At 43.2% G+C, this 26,104-nt stretch overlaps 1 protein-coding gene across 1 annotated transcript; it reads left to right on the forward strand.

Moving 5' to 3' along the window:
* Positions 1-856: 856 nt before the first annotated feature.
* On the forward strand, positions 857-11,924 carry INA (internexin neuronal intermediate filament protein alpha). Its single transcript, XM_083149260.1, has 3 exons — positions 857-2,098; positions 8,532-8,656; positions 9,537-11,924. The coding sequence occupies exons 1-3, from the start codon at positions 1,049-1,051 to the stop codon at positions 9,820-9,822; spliced, it is 1,461 nt and encodes a 486-aa protein (XP_083005386.1). The 5' UTR covers positions 857-1,048; the 3' UTR covers positions 9,823-11,924.
* The last annotated feature ends 14,180 nt before the right edge of the window (positions 11,925-26,104 follow it).

Below are 26,104 nucleotides of genomic sequence, written 5' to 3' on the forward strand. Positions count from 1 at the left end.
CGTTGACAATGGGGGTGCATTTAACATTGTAAGCACCCATCAGGGTGCTTGTACAATTAAAAATTGCATTGCATCGCATGCCATTTGCTGGCATGCAATGCTATGCGATATTTAATTGTACAAGCACTCCTGTTAATTTAACGGGAATATCGCATCGCACACCACTAAGTACGGTATGCGATGGTCGCCGTGCTAGGAAACAAGTACCAAAAAAAATCTATATGTGCAGATAGATAAATAAATAGATAGATAGATACTGTATACATAGAGTGTGTGTGTATGTGTTATACAGTATCATAAAAACGCCAACCCGACAGATACTTTATAGACTGTTTAGTTTATTTTGCAACTGTTAAGACTCTGGTTTGCTAGTTTGCATGAATTTAGATTTTTTTGTTCATTTGCAAATACATACAGTAGTTTGTAAAGAAAAGGAATTATAGACAGAAAGCTATGTATGTAGATGCAGAGAGTGAGCTTAATATGTATCTGTCACATTAGCCGAGGACATCCCTAACCTCCCATCTGGATGGATCACTATATGGAACATTACAAGCGAATTTCTGCCAGAGCTTTAAAAGAATTATGGAATTAAAGATCGGAGTGCTGCTTATGTAACTGTGTGCTCCATGATTATCCTCTGTCACGCACTTCGCTACAGAAGTACTCTGTCTTTGCTGGATTCTCCAAACCCCGTTGATGTACAGAAACCAGTAGCAGGGGCGGAAGAGGCAGGTGGAGAGCCCCGGTGTTAAGGCACTGGGGCAGCCTTGGGAATTAAGCAGTATCTCTGACATCAGCACTGCGGCAAAATGGACAGTTCCATCTGTGCAGTTGTAATTGTTAACACTACAGTCAACTGCACAAGTAATAGCTCCAGCAAAGGAAAAGCAACTCCTGCCTAAAGAACAATTACTGAATCCAGCGTGGAGGAGGTTAAATCCCATTCTGTGGTCACCAGTGTAAATGCGTTTCCCCCCAGCTATTGATCGTGCCTCTCAGTATAAAAGCCAGGGCGCAGGTGCCCCTCCCTTATCCTTTCTCCAAGATGAGTTTTGGTTCAGATCATTACCTTTCCTCTTCATACAGGAAGATCTTTGGAGACTCTCCCAGGTCATCCAACCGCCTTGGAGTGGGCAGTTCTTCATCCAGGACAACAATATCTGGTGGCTTTAGGTCCCAGCCTCAGTCCAGAAGCAATGTCTCCTCTGGGCCCTCTTACAGGAGATCTGTCCGGCCAGGTGGCTACTTGTCTGGAGAAAACTTAGACCTGACCCAAACATCAGTAGTGAACAATGAATTCAAAATCATCCGCACTAATGAGAAGGAACAACTGCAAGGTCTCAATGACCGCTTTGCAATGTTCATTGACAAGGTCCGAAACCTGGAGCAGCAGAACAAGGTTTTGGAGACGGAGCTCCTAGCCTTGAGGCAAAGGCAGTCTGAGCCATCCAGGCTGGGGGAGCTCTACCAGCATGAGATGAAAGAACTTCGTGCTCAGCTGGAGGATATAAATGCAGAGAAGTCCCAGCTCATCCTGGAGAGGGACAGCCTAGAAGATGATCTCCAGAAGCTGAAGGCTAAATATGAGGATGAGATCAGGATGAGGGAGGAAACGGAGTTTGCTTTGAAGGCTCACAAGAGAGATGTAGATGATGCCACTTTGGCTCGCCTGGACCTGGAGAAGAAGGTGGAATCTCTCTTGGATGAGATCTCCTTCCTGAGGAAGGTCCACGAAGAAGAAGTGACCGAGCTGATGGCCATGATCCAAGCCTCCCAGGTCTCGGTGGAGATGGAGATGTCCAAGCCTGACCTGACCTCAGCACTGAAGGAGATCCGCTCGCAGTACGAGACCCTTGCTGCCAAGAACCTGCAGTCTGCAGACGAGTGGTACAAGTCCAAGTATGAGAACCTGAGTCAGCAGGCATCTCGCAGCTCCGAGGTGATCAGGGCCAGCAGGGAGGAGATCAACGACTACAGGAGGCAGCTCCAGTCCAAAACTATCGAGATAGAAAGCCTGCGTGGTACTAATGAGTCCATGGAAAGGCAGATCCAGGAGATGGAGGAGAGGCACATGGAAGAAATCGCCGGTTTGCAGGTAAATCTCGCACTGGAACATGATAACCAGACAGTATCAGTAGTTATTAGTCTTATAGCTATTATAGACATAGAGATATGGCAATATTTAGGGTGTTAGTGTTCCGGTACATCTGTGAGCTGTCTGCCAGCATTGTGACTCCGGTCTCTCTCCATGGTGCTGAACAGCCCTCTGTAGAACAGCAGCTAGCGATGATGCACACTACATAGTAAGTATAAGGAGGTAGTATCCTGTATGATAACTATCCCCAGCCAGGTAGAATTACACATATATTCTATTATTTTTATTTAATATTAATAGTTTATCCAGCTTTGTAGGACAGTGCATTCAATCACTAATGTCTTTGGGTAAGCCTTGGGATTTACTTGTCTTTTAATCCGTATATAGTGAACATTTTTTTTTTTTTTAGCTGTTATTCTCTTTAAAATATTGACACATACTTGCAGGATCAATACATGATTGGCTGCATTGTGGTTGCAATTATGGACAATGAAAGCAATACAGCGTGACTGAGTTACATTATGTAACATATATAAAGGTAGTGCACACTAAAATCGTCTCCAGGAGGAGGAGGGGGGGGGGGGGGGGGGGGGATAGGGAGTGGCAGTCACCAGAGTCTAACAAAGACTTCGCAGAAGTATCAGGGGACTTATCAAAAAGACAGACTAGAAAGAGCAGGGGGGACTAATTACTTTCGTGTGATTTAATCATGACCTATTAACAGCCAGTGTTTAGTTCTAGCTGTATGGATTTCACTCACCCCCTAATAAAATGCCTTACAGCACACATACTGTATGTATCCATATATCCTATATTGGAATGGGCAAATATCATTTGGTCTGTGACTAAGGTGCATATGTTATTTCTACAGTATGTTCTGTCCCCTTTGCATAGTGCTACACAAGCCTTGTGGTACACATACTGTAGCTTATACCTAATAATATTTAAAGCACATACAAGGTTTCTAGTGGGAGGTAAGATACATACTGTATATGTTGCCAGTTTTATTATATGCAAGTCCTACAGTGGCAGCTCTCAGGTACTATACCTTTCATTGTTGTGGAAAGAATGCTGAATATATATCTATATATATATATATATATATATATATATATATATATATATATATAGATATTATATATATATATATATATATATGTCTGACTGTCTGTTGGTCTATCATCTCATTCATGTAAATCTTATCTAACAAATAATCATTTATGTCTGTCAAATTATCTATCATTAACTATCTGTCGTGTCTAATTATCTATATATAGCTATACGTCACATGTTTATCTTTCTCACATATATATATATATATATATATATATATGTGTGTGTCTATCTCTCATGTATCCATCGTAAATATGTCTATCTTTCTCTGTTATCCCATATATGTCTATCATTATCTATCTATCTATTTCATATAAGTAAATCATCTATCTGTATATCATATGTCTGTCTGTCTATCCAATCAACCATATACTGTATATATATATATATATGTGTGTGTGTGTGTGTGTGTGTGTTAATCTAACTATGTATATCTCTCTATATTATATACTGGATGTCTGTCCATCCAATTATCTCATATGTCCTATCTATCTATCTATCTATCTATCTATCTATCTATCTATCTATCTATCTATCTATCATCTTTGGTACATGTTTAACAAGTTAAAGAAAATGACAACATGTGTATTAAAATGAAACATATATATGTATGATGCCTATATGTGAAATTATAAATAAAAATACAATTTATGAAATAAAAGGAAATAAAAAAAATATTGGTTAATACTATATAAGAGAAAATTGCATCATTTGCTTCTGAACTTGTCATTATAATTCAGTTTTAATGCTAACTATTCTATTTGTGAGGTGGAGAAAAAAATCTCAATTGGAATCCTGACTTGTATGAATGTTTTATTCACTTCTTCCAACTTCATTCGCCATCTTTAGATAGGGAGTGGCACCTTGTTCCTTCATCAGCTTACAGGGATAGAGAGAAATGTAGCGATCCCTAATTCAAGTCAGTGCTATGCATGTGTATATGATTTGCGGAGTCATTGGTACACAGTATGAAGAAGTGATCGTAGGTGCAGGTACAGATGCCAGGGTGTGGGCAGTGTTATTCCAGCAACAGAAATCCACAGGGACTGAGCTTGTTACATTTCCCAGGCAACCTCCTCCTTAAACAAAGACAAAATGTCACCCAATGACACTTTGGAATATGAATCTAGACTCCTACATATAAACGGATACTTGATTAATGAAAGCACTGGAAATACATTGTTGTCTAGTCTAATCACATTTACCATGAAGAGTAAAGATTTGAATTGAATCAAACAACACTACACTTAAAAAGTTGTTTGGTTTATTGCATGCCATCAGGAGGAATATATTATATATACCAGGGGTACCCAAACCAGTCCTTAATGTCTACCAACAGTCTATGTTTTCCAAACCACCTGTGGATCTGTAGCATATGTTGGTTAAGGTGCCCATACACTTAATGCTGCCCATACACTTGTGCGGTCGGATTCGATGCCACATCGCAGTGCGATGTCCATCGAACCCGATCGCATCTTGTGGTGCTAAAGTGCCCCCTTTGCAGCACCCGATGTCGCATGCCATCTTGAGATGGCACATCGGGTGCTGGAAGAGGGCGGCGTTATGTAGCACAAGAAGCGCTAGTGCTAACAGGCAGCGGGGGTCAGTCAGCGGTGGTGGCAGAATTGTTTAAAACACTGGGCAGCCCTCTGATTGGCTGAGCTATCTCAGCCAATCAGAAGGCTTTTTAGTGTTTAAACAATTCTACCGACGCAGCTGTCTCCCATGCCGTTATTGGTCCTTCCGGCCCCCTCTCCCCATCCCCACGTCAATGAAAAGCGTTTCCTCCACCCCCCACCTGCGGATTGCATTTGAGCATCACATGTGGTTAAAAACACATTCGACCAGTGTGCCCGCGCATTGCGTCGAATGTCCCCTTGAAAATGCATACAATCACTAGATTTGTCGGCCAGATGTGGTCGAAATCGAATGATTGCATGCAATATCTCACAAGTGTATGGGCAGCATTACAATTATTGTATACAATATTGTATACAATATCGCATCTCATCGCATCTCAGTTTTGCGATGAGATGAGATCTAGTACAGAAAGTATGTGCAGCACATAATTTTTGTACTAGATCTCATCTCATCGCAAAACCGAGATGTGATGAGATGCGATTTTGTATACAATATTGTATACAATAATTGCAATGTGTATGGGCACCTTTAGGAATGAATACATCTCATATTTAAAAATGTGACAGTTGGCAATGACTTCACCTTTGCACCAGCTTGGTGGTCTGGAAAGCGGTTTGGTCCTCCTTGATATACAATTTAATGCGGGGCACACACCAGGACGACCCGCTCACGATGCACATCCTGAGCGGGTCATCAGTGTTTCTTCCGACCCGCTCACGATGACGCGGGGGGAACAACCCGCTCACGATGTGCACCGTGAGCGGGTCCGATCCGATGGCGACCCACACCCGGGAGGTATGGTCGTTTCCAGATCCTACCTGTTGCAGGTAGGATCTGAATAACAACCGACCCGCGGGACCGCGCATCGGTCCACACCAGGACAGAAAAGGGCCCAATCACCACACAATCTACATCCAATCGGTCGGAATTGGATCTAGATTGATGGGATCGGAGCCTTGTCGTCTTGGTGTGTACCCAGCATAAGACCGCATGCTATTATCCAATCATGTGCTGTAGTCTCCTGGTTGACCATGAGATTGGCACCTCTAGGCACTGGATATACCAAACTCTTTAGGCTACTAGCCCTAGTAAAAACATAGTTGTTCTTCCACTTTTAGCTATTCCACATCAGGGAATGTGATCTACAGCATTTGTTTAGGACATGCTTTAGTATATGTATGTACTAGTTACCAGCCCAACAAAACGACAGAACAACATAACAGTAATGTCACCAGCGGCGGCTATATGCACATGAATGGTGCAAGAGTTGAATTGCTCAAGTGAGCGCCTTCTAGGTGCCAAATTAAGTAGATTCTGATTGGTTTCCCATAGCAACATCCCATGTAAAATAGAACTCCCATTTTAGTAAATTTCTCCCATAGGGGTGAAAACCAGTGTTAGCTTTTTTTTTTTTTTATATCAAACAGGATTATGTACCGTTGACCTGTTTATTGCCACATTTGTGCTGTGACGCTAGAATTTCCTGTAAATATATAACATCATAGAGAAACAATGGACTTGTAAGAGACTGCTTTAATTATTCCCTATGGGCTGCAAGTAATAAAACCTTCTCTATTTGTGGTTCGCAGATGGGTGTGCAACAAGTAAGACTACAATTCCCAGCATGCTGTGCAACAGTTTTGCTGTTAGGGAATGCTAGACCTTTGGCACAGATTGCTGGGATCTGTAGTTACACTGCAGCTAGAGTTCCACCTGTTGTCTACCTCTGGTGTAGTCGTAACAATCTTTGTGTCAATGCTAAATATTAAGAGCGTGACATACCGGCTTGTCTTGCTGGGTGCCTGTGGAAACTTTGAATTATGTAACATAGCAAGATCCTGCCTTTCCTTACAAAGCCATATTGATATGTGCACATCAGTCAATATAATAAAAGCGATAAGGATGGTCCCCTCCTGCTGTGAGATATTTAAGGGAAAGTTCAACTTTTTCCAAATTGGTTATTTCTGACAAAGACAAAAAAAGAAAAGAAAAAATAAATATGTTAAAAACATTGTAAATTGCAATGAGGGGATACTCAAATGTAAGCAGGGCCGGCGACAAGGGGGGTCCAAGGGGGACAAGTGTGATGGGACCCAGCAATCTGAAGGGCCCCAGAGCTTCCATCCCCCGGCACGGCCACCACCTGTACTAGCTGGCCTGTCAGTGACCCTCGAGGCCCAGCCCCTCTACTGTGCACCATCTGTGTGTGGCTGAGTCTGTCTGACTCACTGTGTGCCATCTATTGTGTGTTTGCCCTGCCACTCAGTGCTCAGAGCTGTCTACTCTTTGTGTGCTCACGGCCTGGGGTCGCAGGCCACAGCCGTACCCGCTGCTGGCGCTGTGGCCTCAGTCTCTGGTTCCTGTACTTTTACTGTGCATGCGCGGGTCATCTGTTCCGTGCTCTGCGTATGACCTGCCCTGCCTGCTCGTAGTGCTCAGCGTTCTTTTGTGAAAGTGACAGGCCAGCAGCAGCCGGGAGCCAGCAGGAAGCAGCAGCCAGGAGCCAAGCCAGCAGGACTGAGAATGAGAGAAGTCCGCACCTGAATGCAGGATGTGGAGCAGCGAAAGGTTAAATGAGGCTCATGCAGAAGAGGGTTTTGTGGATTTGGGATTATGTGGGGGGGGGGCCCAGAAATATCAGTGTACAGGCCCTAAATGTAAGGCACTGTGGACAAATAGGGATGTTTTCACACTATACATATTCCTTGTCTCTGCGTTTTATATCAAACTGTTTTGTTCTTATTAAAGCTCCACAATTCGGAATAGGGTGTTTTCTGCCTTCTCATTTCACTAGAGCCTCAGCATTTTATTGTATGTAATCTCCAGCTTGTCCCGGATATTCTCAGTTCTAAAGTAATGGGTACATAACAATTTACAGTCCTCAGGTCATCAGAATATGTACAGGAGCACAAAGTATTTCAGGAGACAGGTTGGATAATCTTGTCGGGATTAGTGACCTATTCACTCCTATAGATAGGTTATGGAGGACATGTCCAATCCTAGCACAACTTTGAGCTACTAGCAGAATTGTAGGCTATACAGAAGTGAGCAAAGGTTTGTGCAGATGCTGAAAGATAGTGGCTGTCACACATGAGTGTATAGGGGCAGTGCCCTGCATAAATGCAAAGATCTCTAAATACAGGCAAAGATCATCTTAAGTCTCCAAGCACACAGCGTGGCCACACGGCTGACTAGGGTGCAATTCTGAATCAGGCATGGATGGCCACTGGGAACCGGAAGGTTGCTGCCATCGGCCAGGAGGGAGGGAGAACTGCGTGTGGGGGGGAGGAGGGGGAATGCTGCATTGAGCAGCATGGCACTGCTTTCCATCTAGTAGATTCAAGCAGAAATAGACTTGCCTGCCAAATCTATTTCTGCTTTTGATCCCGATGCCGCAGGACCAGGCATCGGGATTGAATCTGCATCGAGTGCGATTCAGGGTCATTTTCAATTCAATTTGGAGTATATAGTCGCACCGTTTGTACACAGCATAACTGTCATTTATCTAGCACACTGTTTGAAATGACTGATCGCAGCTGATTGGCTGCTTTGGGACACAACTTTTTCTCTCGGAGACTCGATACATGTCCTACATAGTATGCTTGCAACCAAGCAACAATGATATTCATACTTTTAGTGTTGCACAGCAGATATAATAAGTCTTCCTTGCATATTACAGGATACTATCAGCCAGCTGGACAATGAGCTGAGGAACACAAAGGGTGAGATGGCCCGCCACCTGCGAGAGTATCAGGATCTGCTCAATGTCAAGATGGCACTGGACATCGAGATTGCGGCATACCGGTAAGTGTTGCTAATACACTGATCCAGTCATCATTTTTAATCACCGTAGATGAAAGAGTATAAGGTTTATCAAACAGTAAATTATACTAGCTGATGTACCTGGTTTCAACTAGGTAAAGGTTTGCTGGGTGGATCATTTGACCCCTTCTCATCCCCTTAGGAGTTGATACCTGTAGTATCTTTGAGTGGGTGGCTGCACAGAACTGTAAGAGGTACCAGACCACCCAGCAGGTCACATGATCTAGGTCACCCGGCAGGTGCACAGGCAGACTTTTTGCAAAGAGCTAAATTGTGATGCATTGTGATTGGCTGATGGACGTTTTGCCACATTACTTCAAAATGAAACAACTGATGCATATTTTAATTCTGCACATCTACGCACCAAAAGCTTTAGGGCCAGATGTACTAAGCTTTAAAAGTGATAACATGTAGAGTGATAACCACCAGCCAATCGCCTCTTAACTGCCAGGTTACAGGCTGTGTTTGAAGAATGACTGGTAGGAGCTGATTGGTTGGTGGTTTATCACTTTCCATTTTATGGATTAGTACATCTCGCCCTTAATTTAATGTATCATAGAAATAAGTCACTCATAAAAATCGACTTTACGCTATTAATATACTATACTATTAATTAATATACAATAATGAATTAATATACTACAATAAATATAATTAATTAATATGACATACTATTTGTTAATATACTATAATATTAATATACTGTACATAGATGTGCAAAATGTATTGTATATTATATGGTTATGGGGGGGGGGGGGCAAAGTGTATTTTATATATATATATATATATATATATATATATATATATATCGTTATTATTATTATTTTTCATTTACACAATATTTGTTTTCAATTTTCCCCAGGAAACTGCTGGAGGGTGAGGAGACCAGGTTTAGCACCACTGGAATAAGCATTATGCCTCCGAACCCGAGTTATTCCTATCAGTCTCGCATCCATAGTTCTTCCTCCAAGATAACACCAGCAGCCACCTCCATGAAGAGAGATGAAGCGGATGCAGGCACCAAAGTAACTCATAAGGCAGCTGCCCACAAAGCAGAGACCTATGAGGAAATCATTGAAGAAACCGTTGTATCAACCAAAATCATAGATAAGACAAACCAGAACGATGGAGCCAGCAGTAAACCTTAAACAATTAGTACCTTACAAATGAATTAGAAGTTTCACTTTGCCATCAATCCATTCACTCTTAGAATTACGCCATACATGCTAGTTTCATAAATGGTCACAAGAAATTTCTAGGGAAATGTATTCACAAGCAATGGCACACCTGTGATGCCCACTCAGTGCTACCTATTGGCTACCTTTGGCATTTCCATATTTGCTTCCCAACCAAACATCCCCCTGCCGGAGTTCTCTCTGGAATCTCCCGCAGTTGTATTTACTGTAGTGAGCCAGGAACTTCTTCAGGGACTAGTGGCAGGTACCTCTTGTCAAGTAACAGGTAGCTGTGGTACGCCTTTAGTACTGTGCCCTGGGCAGCACCACCAGTTTTATTGCCCCTGACCACAATAACTACCTATTTCTAAGCATGGACGTACTAATTAAGGGGGTCTACTGTATTGACTAAGCCTTGGATGGAGATAAACTGGAAGGAATTAAAGTAGCAAAAAAAATCCACTAATTGTCATTTTTCAAACACAGACTGTAACTTGACAGTTAGGAGCTTATTCGCTGTTACTTTATCCCATCCACTCTATCTCCATGGCTTAGTACATGGGAGTAAATGCATCCCACTGGCATTGCACACCTGGATATAATGTATCCTGTTTTGCTCCTTTACGGAGGTGAAGTAGGACGCCGAAGTGCTGAGATGTATTAACTTTTCAGATGCACAAGTCTTATAGTGAAAACTCCCCCCTCCGGCAATCGCTGCCAGACCCCACACACCGCATCAGTCTAGTGCTGAGTGACAGTCTCTCCTCCAGTCCGCTCATTGTGTAATTGAGAGATCTCTGAAATCTGGAGAGGTGTATCCCAGAGCTGGAAGACACCTCAGCCAAGGAACAGCACTGTCCCTGCTGGGGTGTATGGGCAACATTCATACAGTTACCCCTAAATCACCTGCACTTAAGAATGGATAGCCTTAAAACCTGGCCTATTATACCTTTTTCACATTGCATAAATAACCCTGGTCTGAACCAGGTTGTTGCCAGGTCGTCCTGGGTCACTGTTTAGTGTGAAAGGGCCTTTTGAAAAATCCCAGGTCCAGCAACCTGGCAATCCGACCTGGTTTAAAAAAAGAGTTAATCCGTACACACTATAGGGAGGAGGCAGCATCAGCTCCAAGCTCTGCCTCTTACCCCACCCTCCGATGTTGCACCCCCCCCCCCTATGATGTCAGCGTCCCAGGATTGCTGTTGGAAGCTTCACCTCGCAAATGCCGGGTCGCTGTGAAAGGGATATTAGCGTGCCTTGAGAGCTGACTTTGGTCTCTAGCAGGATAGCTGAGAACCCTGTACATCTTACACCATACAACAACAGTATGAAATGACTGAATGTTGTCCATTCCGGTGTGCCAGTTGCATGATGCTCTAGTCTAGAAATCAAGAGTAGGCCATTCCATAGTGTCTTGTTATAGAAATCCATTAATAAAAGCACATCACTCTTTACTGTTTAGGATAGAATACAGTCTTACAAGTTGCACTTTGTCGTTACAAAAATTAGTATCTGATACTATTGGTGACATGGGACCATTTTTTCACTTTAAAGCACAATAGAAGTTGTAGACATTTATAATGGTTTACTCTACAATCAAACACTTACAGTAGATAGAACAAGTGTGTACACGTATCCAATATGTGCACAAAGACAAGTCACGGAAAGTCCTTATACAGTACAGTGCTATCCCCACTGGCACAAGCAGAAGAGTGATGTGGTAAGCATTGGCAACGGAGATATTTTCACCAAAAAATAGAAATTGATACAACCCGTTTTTCCTATGTTAGCTTCTGAGGTGACAAGTGGATGTGCCACGGAAAGGTACAAGTCTCCAGAAAGATGTGCCGAGGTTACGCATCTGTCTCCAAAAGCCTTACTGTAAGTGACAGTCCTCTGATTACAGAGTAGATGTAAGATGCAGGTTTGCTTATGTGATCAGAGGTTAATGGGATTATTTGGGACATTTTGATAGTTATACCCTGGAATGCTGAACACACTGATGATACTATAGAAGTGACAATAACCTAACACCTGCAGCCAAGGACAAAATAAAACAAACATCATGATATCAACATGTGTCTTGTCTCATTAAGGATGGAATGGGGGTTGGGATGGGAGTACACTGATATATATTATTAATGCGGATGATACTAATATCATAGTTGTCAGTTCCCCTTGCAGAGCAGTAGAACCATACTTGTAGCCCCAGATAAGATTCAGGTCTTCCTGGAGTTGGGGTAGAATCAGTATTGAACACATCACCATTCAGCAACAGCTCTTTGCGTTTACCCATCATTAGAGGTTTCTTGTGTGACACCTTGTTAATGAGTAGAGACAGGCTTATATGAATTTGCATATTTTGCCCATTCTCACTGGTTATTTTTATATTTGACCTAAAATCTAGTGATGGTGCATATTTTAGGCCCCACCCCCTTTCCACCCACAAATCACGGCACTGCTTTGCCCTGCTGCTGGCCAGGTAGTGGTAGTGTGCAGGCCGGGCCAATATGTGCGCAGTGTGGGGGACCTTGGATGTACGCTACGTCTGACACTGCTCTAGGGTGATAAATCCATTTTAATAAAAGTCAGTCGGGGCAGATGCCTTCACTAAGCTCCTGAACCTTTGCGCCAAGAGAGAGACTTCTGCAGCAGAGGAAGCGGTACAGGAAGGAAGCCTTCCAGTGCGCCGCCCTCACATGCTATATGGACATTTGATCCATCGGAGCAGGAGATGAAGGTCCATGTAGTTGATGCCTGTAGCAGCCAGGAAGAAAGAAACCCTGTGTAGCGCACTAGACATTTGCAGATCCTGTGGGACGATTTTTGTGGTTTATTTGCAACTAATTGTCTGCTGATTTTGAAATAATAAAATAAAAAAATGTATTATTTAATGTAGCATATTTTAACACTTTTCATGCATATTTTAAGTATTTTTCGTGCATATTTGCATGCATATATCAAGCTTTTTATGTTGCACATAATCCTGTCTCTATTAATGAGATTTTTTTATAGGCCATCGTTTGGTACTGAACCAGTTTACATTCATTTGCACTGACAAGATGCAGAATTGCTTTCTAGTTGCTGGTAGATTTCAGCTGATGTCTCAGTTTGGGTATGGGTCATTGGGTCCACCCAATTTAGGTATCTTATGTGCAGCCATCAGCGGCACATCGTGGGTTCTTTGTAGGCAAAAAAAAACACAAAAAACATACAAACGAATAGGCGGCCGTTGATTGGCTCTCTCAGTCAATCAGTGGCTGCTCATTCGGTTGGGTTTTTTGTATTCTTCTGCAGCCCGGCATCTGCCTCCCTCCTGTCCTGGCTCTCAGCTCCCTCCACCTGCAGCTCCCCGGGAGTTACATGCCTTATATCGCATTTGATTTATCACATATAAAAAATGGCTCATCAACTGCCAAATCGTATGTGAGCCCTCCCGGGGAGCCGCCAGAGAAATCAGGTCTGACTTGTTCTCAGGACAAGTGGGCCTAATTTATGAGGGCCTTTAGCTCTGCGCTTCCTATCTGTGCCCATTGTGCAGCAGTTTACAAATTGGTAAGGAATCCCAAGAACACAATTTCCTTGTGGAAAAACTCAGTATATCTACCAGGTGTTGTGTTTCTGGTGTTTGTGGAACGGTCCATGCCAAACATAATATTCCCCTGAGATCTGGGACTCCTCGGCACATATCATGGATTTCCAGAAGCTTCAGCAACGATTCACCATCCAACAGCTTTTTTCAGTGTTTCCAAATAAGACATTTAAAGGGAAAGATTTGTAAAGTGTTGCACGCACATCGTACCGTATTACGTCACAGCGCTAGTTCTCATACCGCCATCCTCACTATGGAATAGCTGAAACAGCAGAAATATGTATTCAACACCGAGACAACATTAATGACAGGGGCAAAATAAATGATCAGGGAGCCAATAGAAATGCATTAGTTTATCAGAGCAAAGATGTTATTCGATTTATAATTGGGGCAATAAGAATATATTTACTATATATATATATATATTCCAAGCACTGGTTTGTGTATCCAGGTACTACATTGCTCTTAATGAAAACCTGGGCTATTTCCATCTCTCCCCTACTGACAATGGGAACCTGACTGTGCTGTGCTCAGTGTGCTGAACAAAGCAGGTCCCGGAGAGCAGGCTTATTCAACCCAGGACGCCGGCAGCCAATTAAAATGTTGCACCAGCTTTTGAGCCAGTCAGAGCTTGCGTACCGGCAGCCAATCAGAGCGGCTGCCGGTACACCAGCTCTAATTGGCTCAACAGCCGGTGCTGCATTTAAATTGGCCGCTGGCATCCTGAGTTGAAGAAGCCTGTGCTCCGGGACCATCGGGCTGCAGCTTAGCATAGGAGAAGATGGGGGAGCAGGAGCAGGGTTACGTTAAGTCAAGTGAGGAGGGGGGGCCTGGGGCACGTACTGGAAATTAATCCCAGGCCCCAAAATTCCTGATGGCAGCCCTGACTGAGAGAGTAGGTCAGCCTGCCACATTCTCTTTGGAAGTGGGTGGTACAACATTTCAATGACGAAATGCGTGTCAAATTGCATCATTGTGTCACATGTCCATTGTACAGTGTTCCGAATAGTGGCGTTATACAGTGAGCAGAGCCATCCACAGTGCTAAAGCCCCTCCCCCATGTTGTACCCTACACCAGGTGAATCCCAGAAAGGTACGAACTCCAGAACGGTGGACTACTCCAGCTCCCTGCCACGGCCTCAGCCAGTGGAGCTCTGTCCACAAATTGAATCCAAAAATATACCGGTAGGTTAATTGGCTTCCATTAAAAATTAACCATTGTGTGTAAACGTACTTGTGTTTAGGGCATGCTAGATTAGACAAGTGGTTCTTTCCTGCCATCAAAATCTAATCCAATCTAATCTCCCTGCACCGTTTGTTTTATGACATACGCAGGGGAGCTCCACAGAGGAAGAGGTCGGCGTTCCGGAGTCTGTACTGTTCCAGCTTTCATCCAATCTCTAAAAGAACAGTAAAGAGGTTAACTGAGTACTGAAAAAAATTGCGAGATTTTATACCTTTTGAATCAGATAAAAAATGCTAATATTTATTATAGGATCACAGGTTCAGGAACAGAAAAGGTCACAGAACGGTTACACACAAAATAACTATTATCTAGTACCTGCTGTCGGAACCTCCCTTGTCTGCTAACAGCACCTTGTGTCTCAGCCTTTGTTCTCAGCCCACATGGGAATGGCTGGTGTTTAATGAGAAAATAACACGGTGCAGCTGCTGCCATGTGATTTGTGCATGGAAAGAACAGGAATTGGCCAGGAATCTGAAGTAAAGGCAACAGAACGATGTCTCACACATTATACTGAGTGTCTGCCACCTAACAAATCTCTTCAATCATCCTGTGCCTTCACAGTAATTAGCACATGGGCACAGTCCATCCATCATGAACTGTTTAACTGTAACAGGCTAACAACGCAGACACATAACCGAACCAGAGAGAGAGACAGTGCCAATGTATTATTTGACTAGGAAATGTTCACAATTGGGAAATATTTGTTTTTTAATTAACCTTTTATTATTTTAATCTATCTTTACAGTTATGTCCTAGCAACTTTTTTTTTTAATAGCTCACTTAAGGGCCCATTTATCAAACCATATTTGCGGCTAAATCCCCCAAAACACAAGTTTTCGGGGGTTAACCGCAAATATTAAGTATCCCCCAAATGTATCAAAGGGGGACCGCAGCAGGAATCTCCGATCCCTGCTGCGATCCCCCCTGCACCGCCGCCAGCCGCATCCCCCATAGGGCAGCCCGGCTTCGCACCCCTGGGCTATCGCCATTCTGATATGGCGATAGCCCATTGTAGCCTATGGCTACACATCGCACTGCCGAGCGGGGCAGTGCGGTCACAGGGGTCGGCGGGGGTCAGTGCATAACCGTGCATGTGCAGACCCCCCGGCTTCCGGGTCAGGGCTTCGCAGGGACGGGCTCCTTTCGGAGCCCTGTCCCTGCGCCCCCATAATGATACATCCCGGCGGTATTACGAGGAACCGCAATGCGATGCCCGGTGATGTCACCTCGACGGCATCGCACATTAATGATAAATGTGCCCCTAAGGGCCATATGCACTAAGCTTCAAAAGTGATAACATGGAGAGTGATAAACAGCCAGCCAATCAGCTCCTACCTGTCATGTCACAGGCTGTGTTTGAAAAATGTCAGGCAGGAGCTGATTGGTTGGTTGTTTATCACTCTCCATTTCATCACTTTTGGCCCTAAGAAGGGTGATTTAAATCTGTACTTAAAAGATGACGTTTTTCATATACACAAATGTACAACTGCAACTTATTATTATTTATTACCAGTTATTTATATAGCGCACACATATTCCGCAGCGCTTTACAGAGAATAGTTGAAGATTCACTTCAGTCCCTGCCCCAGTGAAGCTTACACTCTAATTTCCCTACCACATATACACGTGCACACAGACATTCTAGGGGTAATTTTGTTAGGAGCCAAATAACCTACCAGTATATTTTAGGATTGTGGGAGGAAACCGGAGTACCTGGAAAAAACTACGGAAGCACAGGGAGAATATACAAACTCTGCACAGTTAGGGCCATGGTGGGAATCAAACCCATGACCTCAGCACTGTAAGGCAGTAATGCTATTGTGATTTTGTGTGGAGACCTGGAAGATGTTAACTGTTGGTAGCTCTCAAGGACCGGAGGTGGCTATCCTTGATTTAGCACCTTCTAGAAGATAATAGAATCTAATCGGTTGCCCATAGCAACATCCTATCTTCAGTAGAATTCCCACCTTAGTAAATTAACCCCGTTGTGTTTGGTTGAATACTGTGTGGCATATGTGCCATACTTTCTTATTTATCTTATTGTTCTTTTTCATATTTTTCATCCAAAATTATTAACCTTTATATTGTTTTTAAAAGATCTTCTATTATATTGATTATATGGATACAATAAATACAATAAAATAATGGAGCTTATGTAGGGTACACACCAGAACGATCATGATCGTGAGCAGATTGTGAGACGACCATACGATGGTCGCACGATCTGCTGGAGCTCGCGATCTGCATCTGATCAGATTCCGATCCAATCATGATCTGTACCCAGTGGGAGGGGTCGTTTTCAAATCCTGACTGCAGCATGTAGGATCTGCAAAACGACCAAACGACCAGCAGGGACACGCATCGGATCAGATCTAAAACATGCCAAAACATGCCCAATTTACATACAATCAGTCGATACAATCAGTCGCAATGTGAAAGGGCGCAAAATGTATGGTTTGCAGGAGAGCGCCGGACACCCTAGCACCGGCCCTGCTGACCAAGAACGGGACAGGGTCCCGGCGGTTGAGCTTGCTTGACCTAAACATTGACTACCCCCCTTAGTAGCAATTCAAAATGAAGGAGCAATAACCTCATGGAACAAACTATATTTATAGGGATGAACTTTATTTTACAATAGTAATAAAAATAGGGGATACTGTTTATTTTGTAATAATAGTAAAATATACTGTATAGCCCCAACATGTTCAATATTTGAATAATATTACTGTAAGTTAACTATAACTAAAAATACAATTAAAAGCACATTTTTTACATGATATAATCTACAAAAGTGGGTTATTTTATTAAATGTTTCCTTAATCTTAATCAAATGTGATAAAGTTTATATTTTAGTTATGTTCACATGGAACTGAGTGCCTCTCCAATCTTCTTGGCATCTGTGTTTATATATTTTCTCTTGTTTAAAAAGGCATGCGCTACGTTACAGAGTCTTCAGAGGGGCTTCATGCCCTATCCCAAGATGGCCACCACAATTTCCACTGAACATGTGAAGGGTCTGTCTTGTCTGTACTATGTTGGGAGATAGAAGTTTATTTCATAGCTTCTATTAGAGACCTGGTTATTACCTGCAAAAAGTCTTATCTTGTCTGACCTTCCCCGCAGCATACACTCAATGGCTGGTGATCTGTCTGAAACCCGGCCCTGCTCATGTTACAGTGTGTACAGCTGTACTGTACATCCATGCTATCTATCAAAAAGCAAATACCACTTTTTAATGTTTTTTCAAGTCATCTACTGGTGTGCACCTGTATCACTTTGCACCTGCACACACATCATTTACAGCAGGCATGTCCAAACTATGGCCCTCCAGATGTTGTGAAACTACAAGTCCCATCATGCCTTGCACAGTTTTGTTATTAGGGAATGCTAAAACTATGGCAAGGCATGCTGGGATGTGTAGGTTCACAACAGCTGGAGGGTCATAGTTTGGACATGCCTGATTTAAGGCATTTCTTAGCCTGGTAGATGACTTCATGATTTTAAAATTGACAGATATTTGGAAGGTTTTGGAATGGGCAGGGGTGGATTCAATAGAAGCTGCAAGGAAGCTTCAGGGACGATTCCTAGTTGGCTGACACATTGTGGGTTATTCTGATTCACTCGGAAAGGCACAATCACTCTCTAATGGACAAAACCATGTGCACTGCAGGTGGGGCTGATGTAACATGTGCAGAGTTAGATTTGGGAGTTTTATTGTTTCTGTGCAGGGTAAACACTGGCTGCTTTATTTTTATATTGCAAGATAAATATCAGTTTGAAGTACACCCCCCACCCAAATCTAACTCTCTCTGCACATGTTACATCAGCCCCAACTGCAATGCATATGGTTTTGTCCATTAGAGAGTGATTGTGCCTTTCCAAGTGAATCAGAATAACCCCCATTGGGTGAAATTTAATAGGATGAGAGATTCAGAAAGTTCGAGATTTGATAAGAAATCTCCAGTTTTTTGAAGCGGCAATCATTTATACTGCAAAATCAAACTGGTTTTGCAGTGTAAATGATTACCGCTTTAAAAAAACCTGGATATTTCTTATCAAATCTCGAACTTTCTGAATCTCTTCAATTTCACCCATGGTGTATAAATAAGTTTAAAAGCTATAAACTAAAATAATACAAGATACTGTCATTCCTAGTTATTAAAATCTACATATATATAAAATAATCCATAACATTTCATAAAGGTCAATAACAATGCTTCATAATAACTCTGAGCATGTATGATTTGGCAAAAGACCAACAGAATGGGGAAAAACATGTATTCCAAAAACTAAACAAATGCTGTCTTTGTCCTCAGCCAATGTCCACAACCTGTCAGATTGCAGATGGAGCCAATATCTTGTTAATAATTGGCAAGTTATTTGTGATTTAGGTTGTATGCAGTTTTATTGTATTTGGTACATGTTTTGTTTATTACATACTTATATACAGTGAATATATTTCTGTATTCACATTTCAACTTTGTATACGCTGTACATCAATTTATTAATAATAATAATCTCAGATTGGGGGTAGCCCAGGGGCCCACTGCGATGCTGTCCGATATTGATACACAGCATTTCATTCCCCCCAAAACAAGTGTTTTCAGGGAATTAGCCACAAACATTTAATAGTAAATATTTACTAGTAAATAGGCCCCTTATTCCCTAAACACACTAGACGAGAAATTAAAAGATATCCCTTCTGGCCCTTCTGAGTGATATCTTTTAACAAGTTTAGTGTGTACACTCAATGGTCCTGTTTCTGGTTGGGTTGGAAAAGCAAACTCCTTCTTTAATAGACAAAACCATGCTGCACTGCAGGTGGGGCAGAAGTAACATGTGCAGAGAGAGTTACATTTGGGTGAGATGTGTTCAAACTGAAATCTATATTGCAGTGTAAAAATAAAGCAGGCAGTATTTATCCTGCACAGAAACAAAAGAACTCACCCAAATGTAACTCTCTCTGCACATGTTGCATCTGCCCCACCTGCAGTGCAAATGGTTTTGTGCATTAAAGAAGGAGCTTGCTTTTGCAAACCAACTAGAAACAGGCCCAATATCATTAATGATGCGCTCCCAAGCATCATTAATGACACCCCAACCCCCCTATCTGCAGAACATGAAGGTAAATTGTGGCTATATAGCCAACAACCTGCTTACTCAGCAGGTACCAATGACATAACTGAACGATATCATGTTCACTGAATATTGCCAGGGAAACACAGCTGATATTGCTCATAGATCCTGTACACGGCTTAAAAGGAAGCTTGGTACGTGCATTAAAGGCTACATGCAAGCACTCGCTAGAATTCATTGTGATCCCGAGTCATTGCTTGTCACTAAAGGCTTTGTGGTATCTGGATACTGACAAACAATGTCTAGGTCGACTGGCAATAGGTTCGACAACATATGGTCGACATGGTCAAAAGTTTGACAAAATAAATAGGTTGACGTGGTAATGGTGGACACATCAGAAGGTCAATGGCCACGCCTTCTATATTTGGACTTACCTCCTTGACTACCATGGCCCTTATTTGCACTCAACAGCCCTGAGTGCTGTTAAAAGAAGTCTAACCTTGTTTTTGAACATTTGTCAGTAAGACAGGGGTACTGAAACCACTTAATTCAGATACATGAATTGGGTAGCTTATAAAGTTATACAACATTCAAATGCTGGAGAGACCTGGGTTCAGAGGCGGATTGGCCAACCGGGAAACCAGATTTCCCTCTGGCTGGGCCACCTACCTTGGTTCCAGGACTGCATCACCCTATATAGGCAAGTGGCCGCAGCCTGGTCACAAACGGCAGCATTGCCCAAAACAAATATGGGCGCCGCATATATTATATGCACATATGCGGCGGCCATATTTGTTTTGGGCTATGCTGCACTTTGTGACCAGCTGCGGCCGCTGGTTGCTGTCGGATGACAACGGTGACGGCGGTTCCGTGGTGAGTAGTGTCCGCACCCCCCCCCCCCCAGTCTGTAGCATCAGCGAACACACCCCCCCACCCCCACTGCCGGGCTGTAGCGTCAGCCCCCCCCCCCCCTCGGGGCTGTAGCGTCAGCACCCCATCCCCCCCCCCTCCCAGGCTGTAACGTCAGCACCCCCTTCCCCCTCGTTCCCGGGCAAGATTTCGATCCCAATCCGCCCCTGCCTGGGTTCACCTTACCATGTGCTGCAACAAGGTGTGAATAAATAAGACTTCCTTTCACCCCTCCTGATTGCTAACATTTTGAATGTCATTTTCCAATATCTTTCAATACTGCGCATGATTTGACATGTCAACAAAAATAACATTCCACACACCTTTTTACATTATTTATTAAATGACTAGCAAAAAGCCAGTCAAAATGATGACTTAAGCTCCATACACACTGGGTGACTATGCCCAGCATGTATGCACAGCAATGATCGCGTTCATCGCTGCCGGTAAAGCCGCTCAGTGCATACACACTGAGCGGCTTTCCCCCTGCCCGGCGCAGACGGAGGGGAGAGGGGGCGTTGCATAGCGGAGCGCTTTGCAAAGCCATCCTGAAAGCCGCTCATCTGCTGGTATAACCAGCAGATAAACGGCTTTCCCGGCGATGTTGCGGGAGCGCACAGCAGCGCTCACCGCTCATCGCTGGGCCATACACACTGGGCCATACACCTGCTGTTTTGAGCGACTTTCAGTTCAAAGTCACCCAGTGTATATGAGCCTTTAGTCCCTATCTGCTCCTACCTCCAATCTCTGTCTTCAAAGTTCCCTCTCTCCATAGCCAGCAAGTGTGAAACAGATAATTTTGCTTTCACTTTCTGTTAAGGAGTAATATGGTCCGCCGAGTGGTCCTTGGCAGAACTTAATCTCAGATGTGAGGAGTATTTAGCCTTTTACATATATAGATTAAAATAATTATATAACTGGGATGGGAAGATTCTAAATAAGTACAGCAAAAAAAAAAAAAGGAACATCAAGGGTGAGATTTAATAGAATGAGAGATTCAGAAAGTGAGAGATTTGAGAAGAAATCTCCAGTTTTTTTAACCCCTTCCCGACATATGACGTACATTTACGTCATATGTCGGTTGAGGGGGAATCAAGCCAGCTCACGGAGTGAGCTGGCTTGAAAGAGAGCAGGTAATGGCTGTATATTACAGCCAGGTCCCTGCTCTCACGGCCACGAGCGGCGAGTTCGCTGATCGTGGCCGTTTAACCCTTTAAGCACCGCGGGCAAAGCGACCGCAGTGCTTAAATAGCTGATCGGAGGGGGGGCGCCCCCCTCCGGCGCCGATCGGGGCCCCCCGCGGCGAGATCGGAGGGTGCCGATCGGTTGCCATGGTAGCCAGGGGTCTAATGTAGACCCCTGTGCTGGCCGTGTCAGTATTCCTATTACATCCTGCCTGAGGCAGGATGTAATAGAAAGTGCTGAAAATCACTACGTTCAGCCATAGAGCTCTATGGCTGAACCTAGTACAGGCGATCGCGCCCCCTAGTGGTCAAGTACACTAGGGGGCCTTGTAGTAAAAGTAAAAAAAAAAAAAAGTTTAAAAATAAAAAAAAAATAAAAAAATATTAAAAGTTCAAATCACCCCCCTTTCCCCATTTCACAAATAAAAATAAATAAAAAATAAAAAAAATAAACATATTTGGTATCGCCGCGTTCCTAAAAGTCCGATCTATTAAAATATAACATTAGTTATCCCGCACGGTTAAAGGCGTAAACGGAAAATAATTCCAAACGCCAAAACTACGTTTTTTGGTCGCATCGCGTACCCAAAAAAAAATAACTAAAAGAGATCAGAAAGTCGCCCATATCCCATAATTAAATTAATTAAAAAGTACACTTCAGCCCGCAAAAAATGAGCCCTCACCCAGGTCCGTAGGTGGAAAAATAAAAAAGTTATAAGCCGCAGAACATGGCGACGCGACGCAAATTAGAAAAACCGTAAAAGTTGCGATTTTTTTTTTTAGTGGTAAAACATAACGAAAACTATATAAGTTTGGTATCACCAGAATCGTAACGACCCATAGAATAAAGATAACCCATCATTTTAAACGAACTATGAACTCCAAAAAAACCGTAACCAGCGCAAAATTGTGGAATGGCGTTTTTTTTTTTTTTACCCCACATTGAATTATTTCCTGATTCCCCAGAATATTATACGGTAAAGTAAATGGTACCATTACAAAGTACAACTTGTCCCGCAAAAAAAAAGCCCTCATGTGTCTATATAGCCGGAAAATTAAAAAAGTTACGCTTATTTGAACGCAAGGAGAAAAAAAAAAAAAAAATTAACATAAAAGGCAATGTCGGGAAGGGGTTAAAGCGGCAATCATTTACACTTCAAAATCAAACTTGTTTTGCAGTGTAAATGGTTGCCGCTTTAAAAAAACTGGAGATTTCGTACCAAATCTCTCACTTTTTGAATCTCTCATCCTATTAAATCTCACCCATTATCTTTATCACAAGGTCAATCAAAGAAAAATAGATGTCTGAGGGTTTTTTTTTTTTATTATTTAAGACCAACCGATCAATCCTGACCTTTTGTTTGTTGCAAGCCTCCCTAGATATCATTACAGAATACATTATTAGCACAAATCAATGTAAGACCTAAGCAGTGAGTGTATACAGTATACTGTATACATATTACCAACAAACACGCACATTAACAATCACAGAATAGTTAACACTGGAAGCATTTTACCAGGTTGACATACTGTAAATAAACAGCAGTGGAATAAATAGTGTGACAGTGCCCCTGTAACGGTGTGGTGTAAGATGGTACCTGAATCTGGACTTGCCGGCTTTGGATCTTCACGGCCTCTTCTTGGAAGAACCTGTGACAGGGAATGGCACAACCCAAGGAGGACCCACAGAAGTGACACTACTACAATTAGCAGCAACAAAGATTTATTTAAAAAAAAAAGATACTCGTACCGGTTGCTGCAGTGCATTTACACATATATAACCATCAAGAAAAGGTGTAACATGTAAACGTTCAATTTAAGGCATTAAAGAGATAACGATTGCAAATAGAATGACATCATGGTGATAAAAATACAAAAGAGAAGAGACATTAAAGAGAATAATATTACATCACTAAGATGTGGTGCCCCACTTCTGAGTTACCCCTGTTTGTGTGTTTAAACTGGGGCTGCAGGAGCTAACTGCCCTTCCTGGTTGTCTGGTAACAGGAGCAGCCAAAAGAGAGAGAGCATCTGTAGAGCACTAGGACCCAAGGGAGTTGTCAGAATCCCTGAAAGAGAGGGAAACAGAGCTGTGCTGCTATTGGGCAGAGGTCAGAGAGGAAAAAAATGGAGTTGAGACAGAGAGTGAGGAGAGCAGCAGCAGCATGACATGGCTGCAGCAGAGTAAGAAGCAGTGTGGCAAGTGAGGACAGGACCACATGTGGAGAGGACACAGCTTGGCATGCTATGGAGGACAGAGACTGTTCTAGTAGATTTTGTTTATATACAGTACCCTCTATTGGAAGCCTATGCTGTACATTGCAAATAACTGCTCCATAGCACCACCACTTCAAGTGTCTGTACTAATATACCTATTGGATTATAAATATTGGGCACCATACAACATACTTTACAGCGCCCTCTGTAGGACATCCACGCATGGAACAATATATTACAGGTTCATTCATACTTCGCAATATATCTCCACCTTGTGAGCAGTTTACTCAAGGGATTGATAGACTGAAAAGTTTATTCTTATATTTGTGCTGTGATTGATGATTATCTTTGACGTTATTTTATGATATGTGACTATTGCAGTTATTTGATATTATTCATATTCTAGTGAGATGTTATACCTGATAGTTATTACAAGAGGTGATTTAACCTGAGTATTACATTGATACAGAATATTTGAAATTGGTAGTAACATTTGCAGCAGTGACCAGTTAATTCCTTAGTTAATAAATATTGTTGTCACTGTCACTTCGTGTGCTAGTTGCTGTGTGGGTGTGTTGCTTGGGGTATTCATCCTTCTGCCACAGGCTCCTGCTAAGGAAGAAGAAAACCAGGTACGACACGACACCAGCGACCCCGGTGAGTGCATTACATCTCACCCACTGAGCAGGGTGTTACACTTGGCGTCATACCGAACAGGATCGGACATGGAAGTGCATAAAGGCAACCCCACCGCATATGACCAGTCCATCAGTGAAATGTCTGTCACACTGGATGGACTCATCAAGATGATGACGGAGATGAGGAAAACCCTAGCTGATCAGAAAATAGAACAGGAGGAATATGAACATAGAAGATGGCGACGCGGATGCGGCAGAAGGCGCAGACAGCAGTGGAATCCCCCATGGAGGTCAGAACGACTACGCACTGACCGAGCCAATGTATGCCCACGGACTGTGAGAAAGCACGGGAGAAGAGGTCCACCGGCAGCGTTCCAGAACGCGTCAAGAGCATCCGGTGTAACTCAGGTGGATAGACCGCGAACCAGCCCAAGAAGATTTACAGGTCGTGTCCTGTGGTTTGATGTACCACGTGGCTATGGATTCATTAGACGTGCAGACACCAGGCGTAGCGTGTATGTCCATTATACCGCCATCCAGTATGCCGACCCCCAGAACTGCTTCCGGAGCCTGAGCGATGGTGAAGTTGTCGAATTTGAATTGACAAGCGGGAAGAAAGGCATCAAGGCTGCAAAAGTGACTGGGCCGAATGGAATGCCGGTGCTACGCAATAGACATGCCCCGGAACAACAGTGGCACTACCCGCACCGTAAAGAGCCTCCACCATACCACCAATATAGCGGAAGCAGAGTTGAACCGAGAGAGGTCACGCAGGAGAATGAAAGGATCAACACCAACCCTCCTCGACCAGGACAGATGCCCCGCCCACCAGAACCTGGCATCCCGAAGCAACGTGAACTGCTGGGAGAAAGGGAGAAACCAGTTGTGCAGAGTGAGGCAGTACAGCAAAGTTTGCAAGGCATAGCTAGGCCTCAGCTTACCCCTGAACCAAAGCAGGAGTGCATCCCAAGAATGGAAGATACAGGTTACCGGGCAACAAACATTGTGTGGACAGAGGCTTTTGCGACCGACTGGAAAAGGTGCCCTGAAGTTGTGGTCCACATGGCCGTAACAGAGACCGTGGAGCCATCAGAACCCAAGCACCCAGAGTCAGCTATGCCACCGCCTGAACCGAAGGCCAATATGGAAAACCCAAAGACAGCTTAGGAGGCCGCAAACCATTCCAATGAGGAGAAGCCTGGTATAGATCAGGAGTATACAACGATTACGGGAGAAGAGTTTGAATACCGTATACAACAGGCTATTCAGAGGTCCATAAGATGTGACAAAGGGGCAAAACATGCTCATCGCAGATTGCATGCCGGGATCTAAAGTAAAAGTCCATGTGAATCTTCTGAGAACCTTTGCCGCAGAGGGATGGGATTTCTGTGGC

This window comes from Crinia signifera, chromosome 6, assembly GCF_055691185.1.
Source record: "Crinia signifera chromosome 6, ASM5569118v1, whole genome shotgun sequence".
In the NCBI taxonomy this organism is placed as follows: Eukaryota; Metazoa; Chordata; class Amphibia; order Anura; family Myobatrachidae; genus Crinia; species Crinia signifera.

What these genes read in the sequence shown, in the direction of transcription:
- INA (XM_083149260.1), top strand. Translation starts at nt 1,049, where the DNA reads ATGAGTTTTGGTTCAGATCATTACCTTTCCTCTTCATACAGGAAGATC. An exon ending in AAGAAATCGCCGGTTTGCAG is followed by an intron (nt 2,099 to 8,531) that starts GTAAATCTCGCA and finishes TGCATATTACAG; the next exon opens with GATACTATCAGCCAGCTGGA. An exon ending in ATCGAGATTGCGGCATACCG is followed by an intron (nt 8,657 to 9,536) that starts GTAAGTGTTGCT and finishes AATTTTCCCCAG; the next exon opens with GAAACTGCTGGAGGGTGAGG.